The 24297-nt window shown below is 40.4% G+C and overlaps 1 protein-coding gene across 1 annotated transcript; it reads right to left on the reverse strand.

Annotated features, from left to right (window-relative positions):
• Positions 1-988: 988 nt before the first annotated feature.
• Positions 989-22926, reverse strand: si:ch73-60h1.1 (calcium/calmodulin-dependent protein kinase type IV). The gene is made up of 11 exons (XM_017477710.3): positions 22074-22926; positions 20121-20199; positions 19964-20026; positions 19673-19755; positions 18367-18439; positions 10650-10740; positions 10403-10477; positions 8095-8170; positions 7842-7968; positions 6860-7012; positions 989-2803 (listed from the first exon to the last, which is right to left on the reverse strand). Exons 1-11 carry the CDS (start codon positions 22178-22180, stop codon positions 2327-2329), a joined length of 1404 nt encoding a protein of 467 aa, XP_017333199.1. The 5' UTR covers positions 22181-22926; the 3' UTR covers positions 989-2326.
• Positions 22927-24297: the final 1371 nt, after the last annotated feature.

Below are 24297 nucleotides of genomic sequence, written 5' to 3' on the forward strand. Positions count from 1 at the left end.
CATTTGTGAGTTTCTATTAGGAAGGGTTTGTTTTGTGCAAACCTACAGAACAGCTTGTTCTTATTTTATTTTAAGCTCAAAAATTCTAAAGGCGATTCTGAAACATTTGCCGCTTTTCCATCACAGGAACGTTCCCCAGGATCTAGGGACTTTTTGAAGTACTCGGTGTGTTTCCACTGCAGGGACCAGGGTCTAAATTAAGTTCTGGGTAAAATATTCAGCCCTCGCAAAGTCCCTACTCCTGGAGTTCCTGGAGACTGAGAGAAGAAAATGCATTAAAATTGTCCTTTACAGGTGCTAATATTTTTGCTCCATACTGCTCAACATTTATAGTCCATATCCATATTTTAACAAGAAAATACTATTATTTATGTTGTTTGTTTCCAAATATTTGAGTAACAAGTCAATGCTTGGAGTCACATACACACAAAAAAATTGAGTCACAGTCTTTTTTACCGATTCTCTGAAAAGTACCAATAATTCTGAACTTGTTTGTATGTTAAATGCATTTACTGATTTATTTTGCCAGAATTATTGAATTATTGTGAATCAATTAGCAGCTTTGAGGTAAACTAAAGGGTTAAAAATAAATAAGTAATATATACATATATATATATATATATATATAATTATTACTTTTTTACTTATTTAAATAATTTTTAAGAAAACCCCTGGTGCCTTCTCATTAAAAGTTCCACATTTCACACAAAAACACAAAACATATTAACTAAATTTATTAGTCATGAAAACACAATTCCCAATAAAACACAAATAGCATCTACCTTGGCTTGTAGGCTATTTATTGAAGTCAGCATATCTAAGTGATGTATATTAATTGTAAAATATCACACATAATCATATAGGTGTATTTCAGTGATGAGAATTTGCAGTACATGTCCACAATATGTACAAAGCTCCAGATTATGCAACAGAATAGTGTGGTATTGGGTGAATGGTTACATAATGAAGAATATATATATATATATATATATATATATATATATATATATATATATATATATATATATATATACATTTTCAGTTCAGTGTATTTTCACAGAAGCAGATCAATTTACTTCCACTAAGCCAATAAAATCATTTCTGTCATTGATTAATCAAGATTTGATCTTTTCCCAGTCTAGTGTTTGGAAGGTTGTAAGCCCCTGCACAGAAAGAGGTAGAAAGTGTGGTTGTGACATACATCTGAAAACAGAGCAACATGAATCTTCATGTCAAAAAAATACAACAGAATCTAAACACCGCAGCAACATGAGTAGAGCTAAAGGCTTAACATAATTTATGCAATTACAATCTTGCAAGTTTATGAAGCGGCGTCATATACATTCTGTAGAGCTTTACATGGTTGTACATGGTTATGAGTAAATAGATCAAGCAGAAAGGTTTTTGAGACTGTCATCACTTCCATTCATTAGAATATTTCCCTTAGAGGAAAATCATCATGTTTCAGCAAAAGAAATACTCAGAATTCAGCTGAATATAATATCGGAAAGGATCTTAGGCTTGACCGTTACGCAGAGCCGAATGAGCAAATTATTGTAAGGATAATTTAATATTTAAATTTCTCTACTTTAAAAGAGTATGTACAATATAAACCCTAAGTCTTAGATCCAATCATCTGCAAAAAAAAAAAGATATACTTTTACAATATTCATTCCACAACCACGTTATTCTTTTTTTTTTTTTTTTTTTTACCTCTTTGCTAGTTAAGAGAAAATAACCATGAGCATTATTCTCTTAATTTGTTTGCACATTCTAAAAAAACAAAACAAACAAAAAACCCCGGAAATGAATCCCAAGATAACAAATTCACTTTCATGTATATAGGTACTAGCATGCAAAGCAAACAAGCTTGTTACAGTGTCTTAGCTCTAGTAGTAACATAGCATTAAGGGGAATTTGAAAGTGTACTTTTTCAGAAAGAGTTCATTGTTCTGGAGAGCCAAAAGATCAATGTTAATATTTGTAAACAGGAAAGAGAAAAGAAAAATTGCAAACATCTTTTTTAGGCCCATGTCTTTTATATTGTGCCTTTTCTCTACAGTATTAACTACAATCTACCAACAGATGTGTCATCCTCCTTATAATGCCATTCATTCTAACACAGTTTGTGTCTTTAATGAAAGTTTTCCAGGACATTTCAAATGTCTAGTTGTAGTAAGTCAAGTAAACTGGACTTGTAGTATAATTTTAAGACATATAACTACTTATCCGAGAGGCTTCATCGGTTCAACAGAGTAGTGAGATGACAGGTTGTGCAGGATGATAGTTCAGGTCAGCATTCCGGATTCCTTTGGATCACCTGCACTCATTGACACTCTGCTGTGCTGTTTCCAGTCTCGACAAAGCCATTGCTCATGCTTTTAGGGCTGGGTGGGCTGGCAAGGACCGGCAAGGGCTCATGCTTAACACCAAGATCCACCGAGCAGCTTTTCTTTGGCACCCTGGGCCGGACTACTGGAGCCATGGCCAAGACCGAGGTCTGTATCAGCCCCTCTGCCTTTAGGGGTGGCCTGGTCAACATGGTTCCCATGGTCAGAGTGGACGATTTGGGGCTCAGGGGTGTGTGGATGAGGGAACTTGTGTCATGTGATGCCTCCTTCTTCTCAGTCTTGTCCATGCCTTCTTCAACAGGCACAGATTGACTCTGGGTGTCCATGGGTGCGTCTTTTGGCAAGCTGCACTGCCGTGAGTTCTTGTCAGAGCTGGGGATCTCACAGCTGTCAGTGCGGCGCCTTGAACCCTCATGCATGCGGCTTGTTGCCACCACAGCTTTCATGGCAGCCTAAAGAAACAAAGGATATTGTATAGGTTGGATCATTTCACCTCAGGTGGTCCAATACAGGTTGTTTGACCATTTTTAATTTTCCTTTTTTTTTTTTTTGAGTGATTACCTCTATGTATCAACATTGCAAAACCACCATTTAAAAAAAAATTAACTACAATGGCCATCTTTATGTCATGGCACACAAATTTTGGTTATACAGCTGTTTACAGAAACCTCAATATCTTGGCTCAAGATGGTCCTAGCACTATTTATTGTAGTAAATATTTTCTTATTTTTAAAGAAAGAATTGATTAGTGTTCTAAAAAAATGTTAAATAATATTTCACGACGCTAAGATATGACATCACTGTCTGACTGGCTCGCTAGTTATCACATACAGTGCGCAGATGCACATGGAAACCGCAACTGCATAAATGGATAAATTTGAAATTTATGTGTAATTCAATTCTGGTTGAATATCTCTGGTGGGGGACGAGATACGAACCTGAAATTTTAAAAATAGTAACATTCTACTGAGAAAAGTTTGAGTTTGAGATTCCACTGGTTACAGAGCTAGGGCTAGTAGAAATCTGGGGAAAATCCTACTATATTCATGCATTTTGAGAAAAGAACAGATGTAATATAAGCACAACAAATAATAACAATTAACAGTATTTTACAGTGATTATGTTTATTACTGACATACATTAACGTATGCTCATCTTTGAGGTCTAAAATGTTAGTACATTTGATATTGGAAAAGTGAAACGTGAAAATCTGCAAAGTTTAGCGCCAAGCTCCAAATTCACCTGCCTGTAATTTTCTAGTAATCCTGAAGACCTTGGTTAGCTTTTTCAAGCGTGTTTGATTAGGGCCGGAGCTAAACTCTGCAGGACAGTGGACCTCGAGGGCCATATTGGAAGAACCAATCTGATTTATCATGCTGGTGCAGGTGTATAGTTGGTATGTGTGAATTGATTTTAGCCGAATCTGGAAATACAGTGTTCAGTTGGGTATTTTACAAATGAACAGTGTTATAAATAGAGTTGTGGTGTTGTTTCTCCTGTGATAAATGCAGTAAGTGACTTCTGAGCTGTAGTATAATGGTTTTGCAATGCCAATAGATAGAGTTAATTACTCAAAAAAAAAAAAGAAAAAAAAAAGAAAGATTAAAAATGGTCAAGCAAACAATTTTTCAATTATTGGACCAAATGAAATGGACTGGCCTGGTTTAAATGTTCAACAAGTACTTAAAAAAGCTTGTAGTTCTTTTTAGGTAGACTAGTCTTTAAAACCAAACTGCACAGCGTTAAAAAATATTACTAAAACATTAACTCGAGATTTTTGTAACGATGAACATAATTTACTATGCGCGAGTGTGAGACATCACACTAAATGAATGGACATGCTGGGATTCTCAAGGCCCTCATACTGTATAATGAGCTCATGGGTGTGTAATTATCTCAAATGTGCATGGGGAAAAAATGACTGGTGTGGCTACAAAAGCAAAGTCGATAGCCTCGACAATTCACCCAATAATAAGGTGGTGGAAACATGCTCTGTCTGTTTAGGAACTATAAGAGGACTATGGGTGGGTTGCACCAATAAGGATTAATCTTAAATTTAGATTAAATCAAGGTTTATCTAATAATTCTGTTGCACCAAACTTTAAACCTTGTTTAAAAATAAGCAGGGTTACATTCAAACCATTACTGTAATCCTGGGTTTAATTTCACAATAAACCTGGATTAACTATAATCTTGTTGCTCCATCACTTTAAACTCAGATTTAAATTTCAGTTAGGGATTAAATTTAAACTTGCTATTGAGGAGATTTAAATGGTCAAAATGGCAGCACTTATTTGGTGGATTGGAGAAAATGAAAGAGTCCCTTGCAGAAAAATAAGCGACTGTCTCAACCTTGTTGAGTTTTATGATGGTGCTGAACAGGTATGGTATGATGGTACCGATTCAGCAAGGAAACTGTGATTAGATTAAATAAAATAATTTAACCTGCAATTAACCTGCAATTTTTGCTCCATATTGCTCCATTAATTGATATAATAAATGTTTCATGGCTTGTAAAACTTGAGCTTCTAATACGCTGTGCCATTTTCTCAGCCTGTATCAGTTATGCGAATGAGCGGTTAATAACGGCAGTTGTTTTAATTTAATTCAAAGTTTAAAGTTCATGAGCCCTTTGTGGTCACTCAAGTGGAAGTGAAAGAGTTACCATCGGAGAATTCATATATTTCCATGTTTATGAAACGCTCATGCACTGCCGCAATGTTGTCAATGGCGGAGAGAATTAATCGTAAATGTAGGTTCTAATCGCAGGTTAGAGTTCTAATCCCCGATGTGTCAATCCGTGTTTAAAATAAAGTGGTGCAACACAACTCGATTTAAAATAAAGCCCAGATCAACAAATCCTAGATTAGCTCTAAACTGTGCTTAATTTAATCCTTATTGGTGCAACCCACCCTATGAGATACAGCATTCCATCTGTATCAACATACCATCTTATAATATGCATTATCATTATTATCATTACAGACATAACGAGGCACACAGCATTAACAAGGTAATACAGTTTGAGGTCTCACTGGCCACTGCTGGGTCTGTGAGGCATAGCTAGGCCATTATCAAAGCTACTATTATTAATACATTCCTATAGTAATTAGCTGACTTCATTGGTCACTTGAATTGAATAAGTTTAATCCAAACCTCAATAACTCAAAAACAAGTAGGCCTATAAATAATACCAACCTACTTCATTCACAACTCCATATACTTTAAATTCCATTGAAATACTAATGACTTTTTTGAGTAACCGAAGGTTTACAAAAATGTCCCTATTTGACAGATACAAGCTGATTTGCTTGCCTTTCTAGTTGCGCAATTGTGGTGCAAAGTGTTTACTGCTCGATTAAGCTGTGTAGATTTCTTATTGCATTCTCCCCGTGCTTCGGGGGTTTTCTCCAGGTACTCCAGTTTCCTCCCCCAGTCCAAAGAAATGCATTGTAGGCTGACTGGCATGGGTCAATAGGTGTGTGAGTGTGTGTGTGATTGGCACCCCATTCAGGGTGTCCTTCACCTTGTGCCTCGAGTTCCCTGGGATAGGCTCCAAGCTCCCTGCGACCTTGTGTAGGATAAGCAGTATGGAAAATGGATGGATGGATGGATGGATAGTTATTTTTGCACCTAGTGGTGAAAATAGGAACTGCAACAAACGCTATTAGAGGCCAATTAGGCTGAGTCATGCTGACTCATGCTCAGGGGACAGCAGGACAGTTAATGGGGTTGCCAGATTAGTCTAATTTAAAAATATGCTACCAAGATATAAGTCCTTACACTGTGTCTATAATATACAGAAGCTTTTCTATTGCAAGATACTACAAAAAGAATGGGGGAGAAAAAGGGGGATTATGGAGTGAGTGGATAAAATCCTAATATTAGAAATGCATGTGCCCCATGGTGACCTTGTATTCTCAGCAAAGGGTCAGGAACAGAACAAAAATGTGTCTCCCTTTTCCAGTGCCCAAATTTTTGGGGGAAGTTTCAAGTATTTTATGTGTATTTTTAGATGTAGTTGGGCTGGAAATGTTCTTCACAACCCTGGTTAATTATATTAGCGCTTCTATGTTCAGCGAAACACACCTGCTTTATTAATGTTGTCCTGCCCAACTAAATTCTATGGTCACGAGCCGCTGCTGTTAATATTTAACATACGCTTAATATTTGACTAGATGGATTATGTTCATTTAAAAATCTGCACTGATTTATTTGACAAGTAAAGTGGTCATTGGTCCCCTGCACTAGACAATCGTATCAAACTGAGGTTTTTATTTTATACTCATTCATTTGGTAGATTTGACCAAGCGTGGCAAAATCCAATCTAAACTCTTAACTGAGCAGCTGAGGGGTAAGGCCTTTTGAATGTTCAGCGAGTCACTAAGACAGAACCTGAACTGCAGAGCTACTGCTGTCAACTAATGTTTGTTTGCAGTAATTTGCTGTAATGTTACTATAGGAAAATGTCCCGATACAAAAATACACCGTGCTACCATATAAAATACCTTCAGTTTGCGGCGAGCGTTAAACTCCTGCAGCTTCCTCTGTGTGGTGTCCATGTGGGAGAAGCGTGCTGCTTTGCCAAGCACCCACGGATGCTCCAGCGCCTGCTGCACACTCAGACGCTTGTGAGGGTCCAGAACTATAAGCTTACTGACCTGTATGATTAAAAAAACAAAGACATACACTGTCTTTCTAGATTGCTATCAAAAAGAGTGACACAAACTGCACAACCCAGTGGGAAGGTTTGTGGTATATCCTGATATGTAGTATATATCAAGTGAACATTTTGAAAGGGAATGACATTTAAGGAAGGAATAATACACAACGGACCGTGGTGTTATAATAAAACAATCCACATCGGGGTGGTGTTAAATTACCCCCGCCAAAGCATCGTCCTCTTAAGCACTAGTGATTTCCCAATTCATAAAATGTTTAATTTGTTCAATACACACATACAATACAACACATGTATAAGCCTTAGATTATGTAAAGTTTCCTCCATATACAGTAAGGATACGACAAAGAACTAAATGACTTGGTTACGGATGCTGTTAGTAAGTTTTTAAATTGCACTGGGGGAAAAAACAGGATTACTAGTACTTATAACAATTATATCACTATATCATTATATCACATTTCCTCATGGCCTTCTGTTACACAACAACGGCTCTACAGAATTTTATATAAATAATCACTACAGTTTCATTACATTCCTTTCATTACATTACATGACTTGCCATGTTTATTTTATTTCTTTCTCTGTTTATAATGTTTCTGTCTTATCTTTTGACCTTTTCTCCCCCTTTACGTTTTCTTTTAAAAACTCAGAAAACAGAATTAAAAATAAGACTGGCTCTCAATCCAATCTAAACAAGGTTAACTAAAAATGTATTCAGAATAAATGTTGAATGGTTTTTAATTCAGCGAGTCAACCAGCATCTCATCTTGAACCCCAAACCGGACTGTAAGCAAGCTGGAGCTCACCAGATCCTTCGCATTGAGGGAGACCTCATCCCACCAGGGGGAGACAAACTCATAGTCACAATTGAGGATGCGGCTGTACATGTACTGATCTCCTCTTGGATCGAAAAACGGTTCGAACCCACACAGCCTGGGGGAGTAGAGAAGAAAAAAAATGGCAGATTTAGCGCAAATGTCACTTTACGCCAAAGGCTGCGTTGCAGGTGGATATGATGTAATGTGTTTATTCACTGAGCTGGTTTAGTTGTTTACTCACAGTATATACAGGATCACTCCCACGGACCACATGTCTACCTCTGGGCCGTAAGCATTGCCTCTGAGAATTTCAGGAGCTGATGGAAGATGAGAGGATTAACAGGAAATACACCAACTGTCCAATCTGTTTTCCAACAGTGGGTGTTATTTTGAATAACTGATGAGTTTTCATTCTTTACATAAAACATATAAAAGCAGTTAGCAATGCGCACATACAAATGAGAACCAGTATTTTATCAAGTAAACACATAGAAATAAAGTTTCATAATTAAATAATAATAATAATAATAATAATAATAATTTTGCCACAACCATAACACATATGAAATATTATTATATTATATTACTTTATACAGTTCAGATGATTGTATATAGGTTAAATAACAATGTTTTTGCACAGGAATTGAGTCTTGAATATATTCCTGAAAGGTCAAGGAAGTCATCACTACTATTTCTTCATATTTAACTGCACCACATGTCAAATGAATGCATCGCTCAATGTTTTTAATCACACTTTATTGGCTACTAGCTGCTATGGTAGGAGTAAGTATTAACAAACCAGAATTTCCCCTTTTAAAATGAAAAAGAATGCTACTAACCAGCTAGCTACTCTCTGAGCATAGGGATATAATTTCTTCCTATTTCTAGTGAATCATTTCCACCTTTTTCAGTGGAGCTGTCGTAAAGTAAGTAAGTAAGTAAGTAAGTAAGTAAAATGTATTTATATAGCATGTTTCACACAGCAAAGCTGACCAAAGTGCAGCACAGAGTAAGGAAAATAACATAGAAACAGAATTAGGCCAAATAAAAACAGACAATGGACAATAGAAAAAATTGATTAAAAATTTGTTTAAACAATTAAAAATTTTAAAATTTTAAATTAAATTTAAAAAGCCTGGAAGAAGAGATAAGTTTTAAGCCTATTTTTAAAAGCGGTAATAGAAGGTGCAAGGTGGATGTCCAGTGGCAGTTGATTCCATAGACGGGGGGCAGCAACAGCCAAAGCTCTATACCCCTTTGTTTTTAACCGGGAACGAGGGACATGCAAAAGAAACCTATCAGAAGATCTTAGACATCTGTTTGATGAATGTGGTTTAAGAAGATCCTCGAGATAGGAAGGAGCTTGATTATTAAGAGTTTTAAAAACAAACATCAGAATCTTAAACTGAATCCTAAAATGGACCGGGAGCCAGTGAAGCGATGCTAAAATTGGGGTGACAGGATCAATCTTTTTTGCCCTGGTCAACAGCCTTGCAGCTGCATTCTGAACCATCTGAAGATGAGCCAGAGATGACTGAGGAAGACCCAAGTATAATGAATTACAGTAATCTAAGCGAGAAGTAATAAAAGCATGAATAACCTTCTCCAAATCCTGGAAAGACAAAAATGTTTTGAGTTTCGAAATAATCCGTAGTTGATAAAAACTCGTCTTAACGACCGAATTTATCTGCTTGGTTAAGCATAATTTTGAGTCCAGAATGAAGCCAAGGTTCCGAACCTGGGAAGAAATTGAGGGAAAGTGATTATGGAGCTCGTTAATGAGACCATCTCTCAATCTCAGGGGGCCAAAAACAATTATTTCAGTTTTGTCTTCATTAAGTCGGAGGAAATTATTTGTCAACCATTTTTTAATGTCATCCAGACAGTCCAGCAATGGCTGAATGGAGTCACCAGCTTTCAAAGGAATGTACAACTGGGTATCATCAGCATATAAATGAAAAGAGACATTGCGAGCCCTAATAATATTCCCCAACGGGGAATATTATATAAATATAAATTAAAAAGACGTGGGCCCAGAATGGAGCCTTGAGGAACACCACTAATAATAGGACTAGAAGAAGAGCAGAAAAGGTATTTTATGGCAAAATTATTAATATGTAAGGACTTTAAAAAAAAACATTTTTTATTGTCTTTAATTTATTTATTCATTTTCATATGATTCATTTACATGTGATTCATTTACATGTGATTCATTTATGTATGATTCATTTATATGTGATTCATATTCAAGTGATTTATTTTCATGTGATTCATTTACGTATGATTTATTTACATGCGATTCATTTACTAATTTGATTCTCTTTAAATCCAGTTTTAGACTGTGATATTACAAAGGTCTTTCCAGACGTAAGGACTTTTTGTATATTTTTTGAATACTACCAGCACCACTCCTATTACGGTCTGGCACCCCGGACCTGGCTATTCCACTGCTCCTAATATTGATCCATTTTATTTCATTTCTTTTCATTCTTATTTAATTTCTATTTCTTTTTATGTTCAAGCTACTCTGTGTGATCACAGGAACTCACCGCAGTAACCAGGAGTGCCACACACCGTCTTCATCGTCACTTGCTCGTCTATTATCTTGGAGAGGCCAAAGTCAGCTGTGGACAAGTTGCAGATAACATGCCATCGATAAAATCATCTTCTCATACATTGTGTTCAATTACCAGCGCACCCATTTCTATTTACAGATCAGTTTACAGGTGCAGTACCATGTTACTTAGTATTATCTTTTTTTTTTTAAAGACCAGATTAGGATATGTATTTGGTTACCTATCTTGAGAGGAGCATCTATTGACAGGTCAGCATATAACAGGTTTTCTGGTTTGAGGTCCCTGTGAACGACCCCATTTTCGTGCAAGTACTGCAATGAAGAAAGAAAGAAAGAAAGAAAGAAAGAAAGAAAGAAAGAAAGAAAGAACACTGCACCTTCAATAGAATTTTGATCATATTTCAAACAATCACTCAACCCATGGCTGCCATTCATGTACAGTTTGAACATTGTAAGCCAGTATAACTAGAGTTGGGTATAATTTGATAATGTGTGTATTGTGGATACACCACAAATGGATTAAAAACGTGTCATTGTTGATATGGTGACGTTCCCTTTGAAAGGGAACTTCGACGTTGCATTTAGCATAACAGTATGGGAACGCCTTGTGCGTGTGACCGGTATCTGAAGCTTGTGTAAAATCATGCCTCTACTTATAGGCCTGCCATGATCAGGTGATGTGGCAATTAAGCGCGTCGCATGATATATATATATATGGCACCTGTGAACCACGCCGCCAGCCTTATTATCTTCAGCGAGACTGCATGTCTGTTGTTTGTGTGACAAAAACGCTTCATTTCTACTCGAAATTTTCTCAAAATCTCTGAACTTTTCTATCTCTTTTTTAGAGGAAAAGAGGGGTAAGTAATGAGCGAGAAAGAATTCAAGAAGTGTGTTACAGCTTGCCCCCGTTTCATCACGGGGAAAAGTGCACACTTTCTGGGTGAAGTGTTAGCGGTGTAATATGCGATGGCAGCCTCGAGAGGCTGCGCATGGTAACGCCTACATTAAGCAGCTCGGCTCAGGTTTCAGAGTCTCGCGGATCTGGGCCGGCCGCTGCCGAGGCAGCCAGCCGTCTCAGGTTCGGGGGTTCTCTTATAGATCCGGAAGAGGAGCCGGAGACGAGCGCTGCTCTATCTCTTGCTCGGTTCGGCTTTCCGCTGGATTTTGCAGCTCGCGTCGCGACTCCTCCTTCCGCTATGGAAAGCCAAAAGGGTAATAATTCTTCTCTGACTCCGAGGAGTAAGATGGATGTGTTAAAAACTGAGAGCAGCATATAAAGAGCTGCTTGAAGTGATTACCCAGTGAAAGTAAACCCCTCACACTGCAGAAACTCCCCTGTCTTCCAAAAGTTTATGACAAAATCTCAGGCTTCTGGGGGAAAACCACGCATAAGCCATATTCATAACCCCACGATGTTGGATTATTCGGCCATTGTGGGAATGAACGGCATGGCTACTTAGCTATGCTCAAGGGGAGGAGGCGCTTGCGAGCTACCTCTCTCCACCGACGGCAGATAATTACGGGGGCCGGATTGCATCCAAGCCATGTAAGGCCAACGTGGCATTGGTGGGCAAGCCTATGCAGTAGTAGTCTTGCTTGTGGGTCACTGCAGACAATGACAGGGTGGCAGGCCTACCAAGCAGACCTGCTGAGTGAGCGCGGCATATGGTGGCATTCAAAAAAAAGCCAGTTCCTTCTCTGCTGTCTCGAGCTCACCCGGGCATCCACGAGTGGAGCCTGGGCCAGCACTAGTGTGAGGGAGACCCAGAAGGTGAGTATGGCAGCCCGCCAACCCCCGCAGGCAGCCAGGGGAACCGGGCGGCCACAGTCGCGGTCTGCTACTAGGCCTGATCTGAGAATGGTCATAAAGGCCAAGCAGGCAAAGAAGAGCGGTCCTGAGGGGCCGTGGAGGGATGTATCTGGGGACATGAGGTTGTTAGGGCAGGTAGCCCCCAGTGCTACTGTAGGGCCTCCCCTAGCCAAGGCGGTCCCCAAGTTTTCAGTGTTCTCTGGTCAGTGAGCTGTCACAGGGCAACGAAAATCTGATGCTTCCCTCCAATAGAATATGGAATAGTTAACATCACTAAAAGACTATCAGGCAGCGTGCAACTACTGCCAAATGTGTCTCCATGGGTTCTGTCTACCGTAGAAAGGGTTACCGGGTCCAGTTATAGCTCGACCTCCCCCCTCGTTCACAGGTGTTCTCACCACAGCAGTCAGCACAGACCAGAGCCCGACGTTAGCGCAGGAAGTAAGCCCCCTTTTGGACAATGGGGCTACAGAACATGTACCCCGTTCCCGAAGGGAGGGAGGTTTACAGCCATTATTTCCTGTTCCGCAAAAAAGTGTGAGTATGCGGCCAATCTTAGATCTGCGTCATCTGAACCGTACACTTCGGACATACAGGTTCTGATGGGCTGAGGCCCATCTGCAGGCCACGCATACCTTCCTGGGACCTTTTGTGGTCCTGGATGGTCTGTCGGGTGCCCCATTCAAGCCCCTAGAGTGGATCTACTGTCTCAAGCCGGAGGCCTGATTTATCACCCTCAGCCAGAACTACAGTAACTGTGGGTCTGGCCCCTGAGGGGCACCAGCTCATAGATTCTGGTCTCACAACTGAGATTGTAGAAACCGTGTTAAATGCTAGAGCACCATCCACAAGGAAATGGTATGCACTCAAGTGGCAGCTTTTTGTCTTGTGGTGTGAGGAACGTCAGATAGACCCAGTGAGCTGCACAATAGCTACAGTCCTGGAGTTCTTACAAGAGCGTTTCTCAGCGGGCTGGGCTCCTTCTACAATCAGGGTTACTTGGCCGCCGTTTCGGCCAGCCATGCCCCTGTTGATGGAGCCTCTGTGGGGCAACATCCTCTAATTTCGAGGTTCATGCGTGGTGTCAGACGGCTGAGGCCCATCTGCAGGCCGCGCATACCTTCCTGGGACCTTCTGTGGTCCTGGAAGGTCTGTCGGGTGCCCCATTTGAGCCCTTAGGGTGGATCTACTGTCTCAAAAAGCCGGAGGGCTGATTTATCACCCTCAGCCAGAACTATGGAAACTGTGGGCTGGCCCCTGAGGGCCACCAGCTCATAGATTCTGGTCGCACAACTGAGGTGGTAGAGACCAGGTTAAATGCTAGAGCACCATGCATTCGCTCCTGGGACCTTACTGTGGTCTTGGAAGGTCTGTCAGGGGCCCCATTTGAGCCCTTAGAGTCAGCCTCTGAGAAGCTTCTGACTCTAAAGTTAGCTCTTTTACTGGTCCTGACATCTCTCAAGTGAGTGGGAGGTCTACAAGCTCTCTCTGTTGCCCTTTCCTGCCTTGACTTTACCCCTGGATTAGCCAAGGCCTTCCTGTATCCTAGGCCGGATTATATTCCTAAAGTGCCTACATCTGCTGCCCACCCTGTGGTGTTGCAGGCTTTATGGCCTCCTCTGTTCCTCACACCGGAACAAGAGAGGATGCACCTACTGTGTCCAGAAAGGGCTCTCTGTACTTACGTCCACCGCTCAAGGCCAGTTGCATTAGTCGGAGCAGCTACTGGTCTGCTTTGGCAGCGACAGGAAAAGTCATGCTGTGTCAAAGCAGCGCATCTCTACTTGTATAGTAGAAGCAATCTCTAGGGCTTACGACATGTGGTCTCGCCACGCCTCTGGGCATAAGAGCTCATTCCACTAGGGCGGTCGCCTCCTCAAAGGCTTTGTCCAAAGTGGTATCCTTGCAGGATGTGTGTCTACACCACACACAGTCATTCGTTATTACAGCCTGGATATTCATTCCACCCCGGGCCCAAGGGTCACTGCAAGACACTTGGGTATTTTTGAACAGGCCGTACCCTCGGTATGACGGAGTGGGTATTCCCGTTCCCATACTGTTATGCTAAATGCAACGTCGAAGTTCCCTTCTCAGGGAACAGGGTTACCCCGAAGTTTTCTCAGAGGAGACGTTTATTAACGTTTTTGAAAAGAGTCTCCAACATCAGCACTTTGTAACTGTCAGACATAAAGCCATAACTATAGGTTTTCTAACACTGTAAAGTCTTCAAGATGGAGGGCTTTTGGTTTCTCGTGTAACATAACCAGCTACATTTTATTATTTACTGCACTGTTGTCCTCTTTACAGCACATGGGCACTTTGATTATACTGATTCATTACACTGCTGCACTGTCCCTTAAACGTCATTCCTCTCAGGTTGCTATCACAAGCATTACTGCATTGTCATTTATACTTTATACTAAATTTCGTTCTAGTCGCAGCTATTGATCTTATGGTTACATCAATGTCTTGTTGTCATGTGAAATGTTCTTCACGATTGGAGCATTTATGCTCTAATGCCCCTCTGTGTCCTCACCCTCACTGTTTCACATACCCCCTCCCTGCATGTTTCTTATTCCTGTGGCACTTTATTTATGTCCTGTCAGCACTGAGCATGTCATACATGCATCTTGCACCTTGGGTCCAGGAGAAATGTTATTGCATCTCACTGTGTACTCCACACTGTATATGATGACAATGATGACAATAAAGATCTACTTGACATGACTTATTAATCTATTTACAAAAAAAAATAAAAAATCAGACACTGGTGGTTTAGCAGATGTTCCACAATATTAAATTATAAACACATAAAAAAAAAAATCGATGTGTCATTCTTCAATAAATAAAAATAGTTGCCATTGGCAAACTGCTACGATATACGGGGAAAAGGTGTGTGTGTTGTTATTGGGAGAACCTCTGCTATGGTTACATGTCTCCACTCCGTCTTCTGAGTTTTTTTCCCCCCTTACTGATTTGACTTTCCATTCGCAACAAAGCATTAAATGCGATTACAGAGCGCAAATAAAGATGAACCTCATAATCCAACTACAGTGTATGAACAGGTTATAACCGTTAAGGTTAGAGCCAGGTGCAGGTATAACAGGGAGCCTTTCTTACAATTTTACGTATTGCAAAAGACGAAACTGCTCATTATACTGTAGGTCGTGCAAATTGTCCGCAAGAACAAGTTGCAGCATCGCAGCCTGCAATAATAATAAATAGCAAATGCGTGGTATCGGTGATAGACTAATGAGCACCATTGTGGAATAATCCTTCATTATTTTGGAAGGTCTGAATCCTTGAATAGACTGAGAGCACAGTGAGAGCAAGGAGAATTCTAGTGGAACCTATGGGATTTAACTTAATCAGGCCACGGGCTGGCCAGATTAATTGAAATGGAAAATGCCTGCCATCGTCTGAAAGAGCTGCAGCAGATGGGCTTTTTTCCCCTTCACATTTTAGGCCATGGTGAAGCGCTCTGAATCTGAGCTTTCTGTGTAATTTGGCAGAGTTGCACTAATCGGTGATTTGCTGTTTCAATTTCACTCATTAGTTGCTTAATGCTTATTACACGGCACGCTGACGGTGCGCGTTTGAGCGTGAGCGTATCTGTGTGTATAATCTAGCAAGCAGAATCGGCCCATTGATGTCCGGATTAAAGTTGTGCTGAAACCTGGGAGCGGTGTAGGCGTTGCACTCGGCACTGCACCTTCACAACTGCCTAAAAAAACCTGAGTTTCACAGTGCCGATCTTTGTCGTACTCGACACAGAGCACCTCCAGCACCTCCATTACTGCTGGAAAGGATGATGGATGTGCCATTACCAGTCCTTTAGAACCATTCCTCATCCTGCTAGGTTTCTTAACATTCTGGGTGCATAATATCCAAGAAATGGCGCATGGGTGTCTAGGAGCCTCAAGCTAAAGTGCTGGTATGACTCATGCCATGCCAAGAGCTGCGTTAATTAAGTTGGTGTGCGAAGGCGAAGAACAGATGTCTTTTCTTTAACACGATCTTAAAATACTGACAGAAATCACGCTAGGTGAAGAAAAACAATGTGGTTTTGCTTTATATACGTCTCAGTCACATCACAGCAACCTAAATCTGACACTTGTCATTCTTATGTCTGTATGTAACAACGTACAAAACGTATAAAGCCATTGATGGAAGTTTCAGAGAATGACAGGGTGTTTATTTGACATGCTAGAGGATCGTCATGCTTTCATAGCACCCAGTGTGAGAAGGTTAAAAATGAGTCAGTGAGACACAATACTTGGTGTTCTTGATAAATGCAGACTAAATGAGTCTACTTAACGGAGTGTATGTGCCATTTAGCAAAGCTCTTACATTCTCTTATAATCTACAGGCTACTACTATATGTAGTATTACATATATATAGTATATGTAAAATCGGCAAAAGCAGCACCAGCCATTCACAACAATACATAGCATACTTAAATAATCTAAGCTCCAATCTAACACAAAGTGACAAAGGTTACAGCTGTGAGCAATGCTTTATGCAAAATAAAACATGCATATGGCCAACAGCGTGCTCTTTCACTGACTCTGGCATGCACCCTGCTCCCAAGCTGTCACATATCAGGCAGCACAGTTTTGTCCCGCTCAGGAGATTAAAAATGGACGGGGGAAACGGCAAACGATTTTTTATTTTTTTTTTAAAACTCTGAGAGGATTATTTAACATTTTGCAGGGTGCTCACTATACCTCACACTGAATGACAACACAACTGCCACGCAGCAGTTTCACACCGCATAATAGTAAAATCCCTCTAGTCTCAGATCAAGCAAACAACATTAATTAATATTAATATCGAGATGAGAATATTTTATAAATACTATTTTGTCACAGTTAGCAACATCTTCGACTGCTTGGTTTAAATATTATTGTGTCATTTGTATACAGTGTTTTACTATAAAAAAAAAAAAAGCTTTAGTTGTGCTGTCTGTTTGATCTCTCTACCAATGTTATTGTGGAGAGGTGTGAATTGTTTTCCCAGCAGGGGGCTCACACCCCTCCCATTTCCCATCACCCTGTTCACCAGCAGTTAAACACAGTCACAGTACTCTACACACAGAAACCCAACAGTGTCCTGACTAGTCTTATAACAGACTTGTGCTGATAAAATAACTCATTAGTTTATACCGATTGAAAAGTCGATTTCCATTCCGCCGGCAGAATGGAAGACCAGTGTACTGCGAGAAATGGTTAATCATGATTTTTTTTACTATATCATAAAGGCTATGTAGCATAAACACTTGCATTTTTGTCACACTTTAATTTTGTCTCTATGTATTATTTTGCTTCAATCATTTCTCAGTACAATGTATGTATTGTGAAAACAACTATCACGATAAGGACACCTGAACAGATGGCTCTGGAAATCAAATTACATTCTATAGAGACTAGAATCAATTTGCACATCAAGTGTCAGTGTCTATAGTCGGTCTATTACAAAGGCCTTAATCGGATCCAATTACTGCTCACCAGATTTCCATCAAAACAAGTCTCGACATGACTATAAAGTGCATTTCTTCTGACACCATCTGTGTGTCTAGCAGGGTGTGAGAAGTACAGCTGAGCCGTGTAAGATGGCTGACACGGAAGGATAGAAGACGCGTTCATCTCCGTTTTTCCCAGATATTCATAGTTGCTCAGTAATGATCCATAGCTAATTATCATATACATAACACTTCTTTTAATTAAAATATATTTTTTTTTATATGATGCTTGTATAATATTTAGAAGAAGCTTTTATTTCTCGCATATACATTACAGCACAGTGAAATTGTTAGGAAGTTGGGGTGAGAGTGCAGGGTCAGCCATGATACGTGCCCCTGAAGCAGAGAGAATTAAGGGCCTTACTCAAGGGCCCAACAGTGGCAGCTTGGCAGTGCTGGGGCTTGAACCCCCGACCTTCTGATCAATAACCCAGAGCCTTAATTATATATGATTGTAATTAAGATTTTTTTTTATTTGTATGATATCTCCAGAGTGATACTCACAGTAATAAGCTTTAAAATATGAAGAAAAAAAAATTACAAGTGAAAATATGAAAAATGAAATAAAATTAAATAAAAGTACACACTAAAGCTGGGCCTTACCGCCACTGCCTCCAGGATCTGCTTGATTACATGAGCAGCGTCTCGCTCACTGTAGTAGCCCCTCTCCACAATCCTGACAATAAAAAAAGCATTCCGCTAATGAGTTCGAAGTAAATAATAAATGAATAAAAAATGTTCTCATGCCTTCAGCCCCTATTTGATCATAAATCATTTAAAAAAGTTAAGAATAGTATGTTATTTTACTCCAAAACAGTGGTTTTCAAAGTGGGGGCCGCCAGGTGTCGCCCGGAGGGCCTCAACAATTTGATGTGAAAAATAGATAAATGTATGTTTTCTCTTTCTCACTCTCAGACAACCACACACACACACACACACACACACACACACACAATCAGTTCCTAATGTAATGTAAGGTAAAGATATAAGATGTAATTATTAATAAAAAAAAGGGGGATATATTCAGAAGTCTGTATTTTTAATGTGATTTAAAGACATCTTGCAAAAGGGGGGCCTCGGTCATATGTTAATGCCATTTGGGGGGCCTCGCCCTGGAAAAGTTTGGGAACCCCTGCTCCAAAATATAGTAATTACACTAATATTAACTAATGTTAGTATACTAAATATAACTAATATTGGTATACTAAATAAACTAATATAATATACCAAAACTAGCAGTACTTTCGGCTGATTCTAATCCATTCGTCCATTTTCTGTAATACTTATCCTACACAGAGTCACGTGGAGCCTATCCCATACAGATATGGATATTTGGAGCACTAAACAGATACAGATACAGATAGTGGCGTTGCATTATACCACTAATTTAAAAGCGTACGTGTCAGTGTCTTTTTTTCTGTCGAAAGCTGTTAGCCTCCGACCGTCACGGCACAGCAGATAAATAAGGCCCACTGTGTGCCAGTGGAAGTATACATGTTACATTCATTACACAAGCTGTTCTTTTAATCTGTTGCGCTTTTGCTGTTCTTCTGCCTACATTGAAAGAAACAAGAACGCTCAAACAAACCATCCTTTCCAGGTGGAAAATATACACGGATTAGTCAAAAAGTCGATATATTTGGAAATGAAAAGAACGGATGTAATATATTATCCTACATTAGGTTTTAACCACTGCAGCACTGGAAAACCTTTGCTTCGCTGCACTTAAACAGAAGAAGAATTCACCATCAAGAGATTAAGATTCTCTTAACTCTTAATGGAACGAAAGACAGTTGCGTGTACTTCTCGTTGCTTTGACGTCACTAATCCCCTCGCAAATGAGTATGCTTTCTCCTTGAACGTTTTTCATAAAGACAGAGTTTTAAATGGACGCTCAGTGAAAGCACACCTGTCAAAAAGTTCCCCGCCAGTGACGAGCTCTAGGATTAGCGAGATCTCTGTTTCCGTCTCGAAGATCTCTTTCAGGCGAATCTATACGCCACAAAGAGAGAAACAACAGAGGATCAATTATGCTGTAAATTATGCTGTATGTGGAAAAGAATGTAGTATTGGTTTGGCAAAATCCTGTACAAATAAAATCATTTCATCTAATATTAATCAGAAATGTATGTACAGTATAGTCAGTCAATCCTTCCACTGACTCTTATAGCAGAGAAGAAAAAAATCCCCAAGTTCTTACAATGTTTGGATGGGAAAGACGCAGTAGAACTCCAATTTCTGTTCTCACAATTTTCTTGTCGATCTGCAACAATATGACAGTGCTAAATTGTATAAAATATTGTTCTTGGGTTTCTAACTAACGGCTAACGTTCTACTAAAACAGCAAGCTGACTTACAGTCTTCTTCAGGACCTTGGCTGCATAGGGCTTCTCTGTTTGCTTCTCTTCACAGCGAAACACAACTGATGTGGCCCCTCTAGAGAAAAACCAAAGGAAAAATCAATGAAGTCATCAATGCTAAATAGACGATGCTCAGAGCTGGAGGCGAGGCAGAGATGCAATTCATAATCTTGTAAACTGGGGTAGCACAAATGTGTAACTGGTGAGAAATCAGTGGGGTATTGTATTTGATATCATGCCACCAAGTAAGAGCTTTGATTTGAGTCGCCATACAGCTGTCTAGCCCAATCCCGCTCAAGCTGTGTGTCCTTCTTCCAAACTGGTGGCCTACTTCTAAGTTCTGAAACTCTGTCAGAAGATATTTGAAGCAGAGTGGCAGTTCAGGATTTTTATCCATCCATTTCCTGTACTCAGGGACACGGGGAGTCTGGAGCCTATCTTAGGGAACTCCGGGCAAAAGGCAGGGGACACCCTGGATGGTGTGCCAACCGATCGCAGGGCACAAGCGCACACATTTGCACACCATGGACAATAATGCCAATCAGCCTACAATGCATGTCTTTGGGCTTGCGGACAAACCGGGGTACCTGGAGGAAGCCCCTGAGGCATAGGGAGAGCATGCGATTCCACGCACACAGGGCAGAGGTGGGATTCGAGCCCCAAACCCCGGAGGTGCGAGGCAAGCACGCTAACCTCTTAGCCACCGGTGCCCCCTCAAAATTTTTATACGTTAATTTATTCATTCTTCTTGGGTAACTGTTTTATTTTAGATCTGGAGCTTATTCCTGGTGGGAGGTGGGAATACACCATGTGTAGGATTCCATACCACTGCAGGGCACCATGCACACACACTACACTCTAAACCGCAGCTTTTCTGTAGCCAATCCATGTTTTTGAGAGGTAGGAGGAAACCGGAGAACATAAGTGAAGCCCAGACAGATAGTAATCCAAGCTCAGAATCAAACCGGAGACCCTGGAGCTGTGAGGCAGCAACACTACCTCTATAGCTGTCTAGTTTCGAATGTACATAGATGATTAGAAATTAACATATTAAATGATCCTATCCTGTATCAATTATCTAATCAAAAACTTGCAAGTTTATAATTATAAGCCTAACCCATGTTTCCTCCAGTTTCTTAGATTAGATCCAACACATCAAGCGGTGTTTTTCTCACCAAAAGGAAGCTGGAATTCACACATCATCTGCTATGTGAGTGGAGGTGCTGAAGGGCTTTCTTGGGTTTTGTGAAATCGTTAACACTTAAGTGTCAGTTGATGACTGCTTGAGATCACAAGGCTGAACACACAGGATGCCTGAGCACCACTCCATCTGCTGACTTGAGATTAAACACGACGACATTGATCTTAAATGTCATTAGGCACTCAGAACAGAGCATCAAGTCCACCATCATAAGGGCATATATATGTGTGTGTGTGTGTGTGTGTGAGGTATCTGGGGTCAGAGGTCATATCGTATGAATGCAGAGAGCTGGGCCACATCACCTGATTTGCTCCTCTTCATCTTCTTAATCCACCCATCTATTTCTGTTTCTCAACTTAAACCACAGACTGCCCTTAATATCAGTATAATGTCATTTGTACAACACCCAACAGCATCCGGCTTTGACAGCACCAGAAAAAAGAAGAAAAAAAACAAGGCAGTGCAAAATATCCTGTCTTGGACCACTAACAAAAGTAGCATTTGCAACAATTTGGAATCATAAATGTCTACAAGCTGAGATAACGGTGCCATCTCACATGACCCAATTACAGCTATTATACTGGAACCAGACATCTTTACTAAGAACCCAGCAGAAAACCCAGTGCTGAGGGAGCACAGACACCACAGCATTAAACTCTAGATTCAATTCACAGAAAGGCTTTATTTTGTTATGCTGTCGCAGACCTGGAAAACCTTGATGCACACCATCACCATATAGCTATACTTGCCTCCCCAGCTCTGAGCCCATGGTGTAGAACTCCTCCAAGGAGACATCTCTGCGTGAGCCGTCCACCCAGTAGTCCACGCAGCCAGCGCTGAGGCGAGAGCTCGGCATGGTTGAACTTTCCGAACCTCAGTGTTTTCCTCTAGCAGAGATGGGCCGCACAGATCAAAGGAAGCCTCATCACATCATAGATAACACTTGTTTTAACGACATATGACGTGCCTGTTAAGTCTTTCAACGAACCACTGGGAAACGTGTTTAAAAACGAGCCTCAGTGATGGAGAATAGGTTTAATCTTTCCATTTCCAGCAGAGTGCGCCCATCCGGATTCATCCCAGGCAAACCATTACTATGGCTACCGCATGGGTTTATACTAAACCTAAACACATTCAAACGACCCCCCAAAAATGACTACTTTATCACAGGGAGACTGAATCAGGGGAAATGCGTTGCGTTACTCGTTGCGTTAATGATCGCAGCATCTTACATGGACGCATTCAGAGCCCGGGTTTCCTCCTCCAGCGGGCCTCGCGGTGCTGTAAACAATCCCATATGGCTTCTCAGGAACATCTCAAATCCGACGCAAAAAGTCCGACTTTTGATCACGCATCAGTGTGATGATTAACAGCGGCACTTGATTGCGGAGAGCGCGCGTCTCCTTTGCGCGATAAGTCTTTATTTTGGAGCGATTGCGCGGAATTACGCGCGATCCGGTCAAGCTGCTCCAAGACCTAGGCGTGGAAATGTATTCCGCCTGCTAGAAAGGACATGGAGAAGATGCAGGAGTGTGTATCGAGTGGATGTGTTTATCTTCACCGTTGTCGCTTGGGTTGGGGAGGTGGCAGCCAGGGTGCTGTGACAACGCAAAGAGAGCAGAGGGAGGGAGGGAGGGAGGGAGGGATGGAGGCGAGAGGAGGGAGGAGAGAGGAGGGAGGAGAGAGGAGGGGAGTCTGTGAGCGAAACCTGGGCTTTCCACCAATCCACTGCTACCGCTGAGGGAGGCAGCAGTGGTGCAATCACAGTCCAACTAAAATTCATTCTGACTTAGAGTCCAGTATGAGGATCGCCTGTTAAGGTTACGATTAATGCTACACTCTTAAAAATAAAGATACCCAACTGTGCTTTTCCTTGTCCCTGAGGAAGTACCATCAAGGGTGCATCTTTTGTAAAACAAACAAACAAACAAATAGATAATTTAAGGCATATAATTTGACCTTAAGGAAAACCAATGCAAGGCGAATTCATGGATACTGAATTGATATATCTTTTGAAGTTCCATTTTTTATTTTTTTATTTTTTATATCATGATTCACTTCTGAAATTTTTATTGAAGGTGTTCTGCTTACAAGTGAAGAAAAAATATATATCATGTTTGTATCATATGCTATAGAAGCATACCATTTTCTCATAACTGACCGAGAACCATTTTTAAATCTTGGGCGTCAATAAAAAAAAAAAGGTAAAAATTAAAAAGTTACACATAGGTCCAAAAATATTAATATATATTAATATTTTTTTTCCACTTTCACAGCATCAGTTCTGATACATAATTACCAAACATTCATTCATTTACCGAACTGTAAGCTTTTAAATGCTGGTTTGTTTACATAATGCCACAGATTATGTTTTTTATGAAAAAAATAAAAATAAAATAGTAATTATTTTCATTATAAGTAGATTTGTTTTCTTTGATTATTACAGTCTTTGATATGTCAGTGATTAACAACAATATTCATTTTGATGGATTCGTATTTTTATGCAGTGTCAGATTTAAAATAATTTTAAAAAACCTACCACTCAGGTCCATAAAGGAAAAAATGTCCATGTCGAAAAATTGTCATAAAAATATTATATATTAATATTTTTTTCCACTTTCACTGACGTTGATTTTTTATTTTTTATTTTTTAAACCAGTATTAGTTTTGATCAAGGCGCATGGTGGCTTAGTGGTTAGCACGTTCGCCTCACACCTCCAGCTTTGTGGGTTTGATTCTCTCTGTGGCCCTGTGTGTGCGGAGTTTGCATGTTCTCCCCGTGCTGTGGGGGTTTCCTCCGGGTACTCCGGTTTCCTCCCCCAGTCCAAAGACATGCACAGTAGGCTGATTGGTGTGTCTAAAGTGTCCGTAGTGTGTGAATGTGTATGTGATTGTGCCCTGTGATGGATTGGCATCCTGTCCAGGGTGTACCCCGCTTTGTGCCCGATGCTCCCTGGGATAGGCTCCAGGTTC

The sequence above is a fragment of the Ictalurus punctatus genome, chromosome 10, assembly GCF_001660625.3.
Source record: "Ictalurus punctatus breed USDA103 chromosome 10, Coco_2.0, whole genome shotgun sequence".
NCBI lineage: Eukaryota > Metazoa > Chordata > Actinopteri > Siluriformes > Ictaluridae > Ictalurus > Ictalurus punctatus.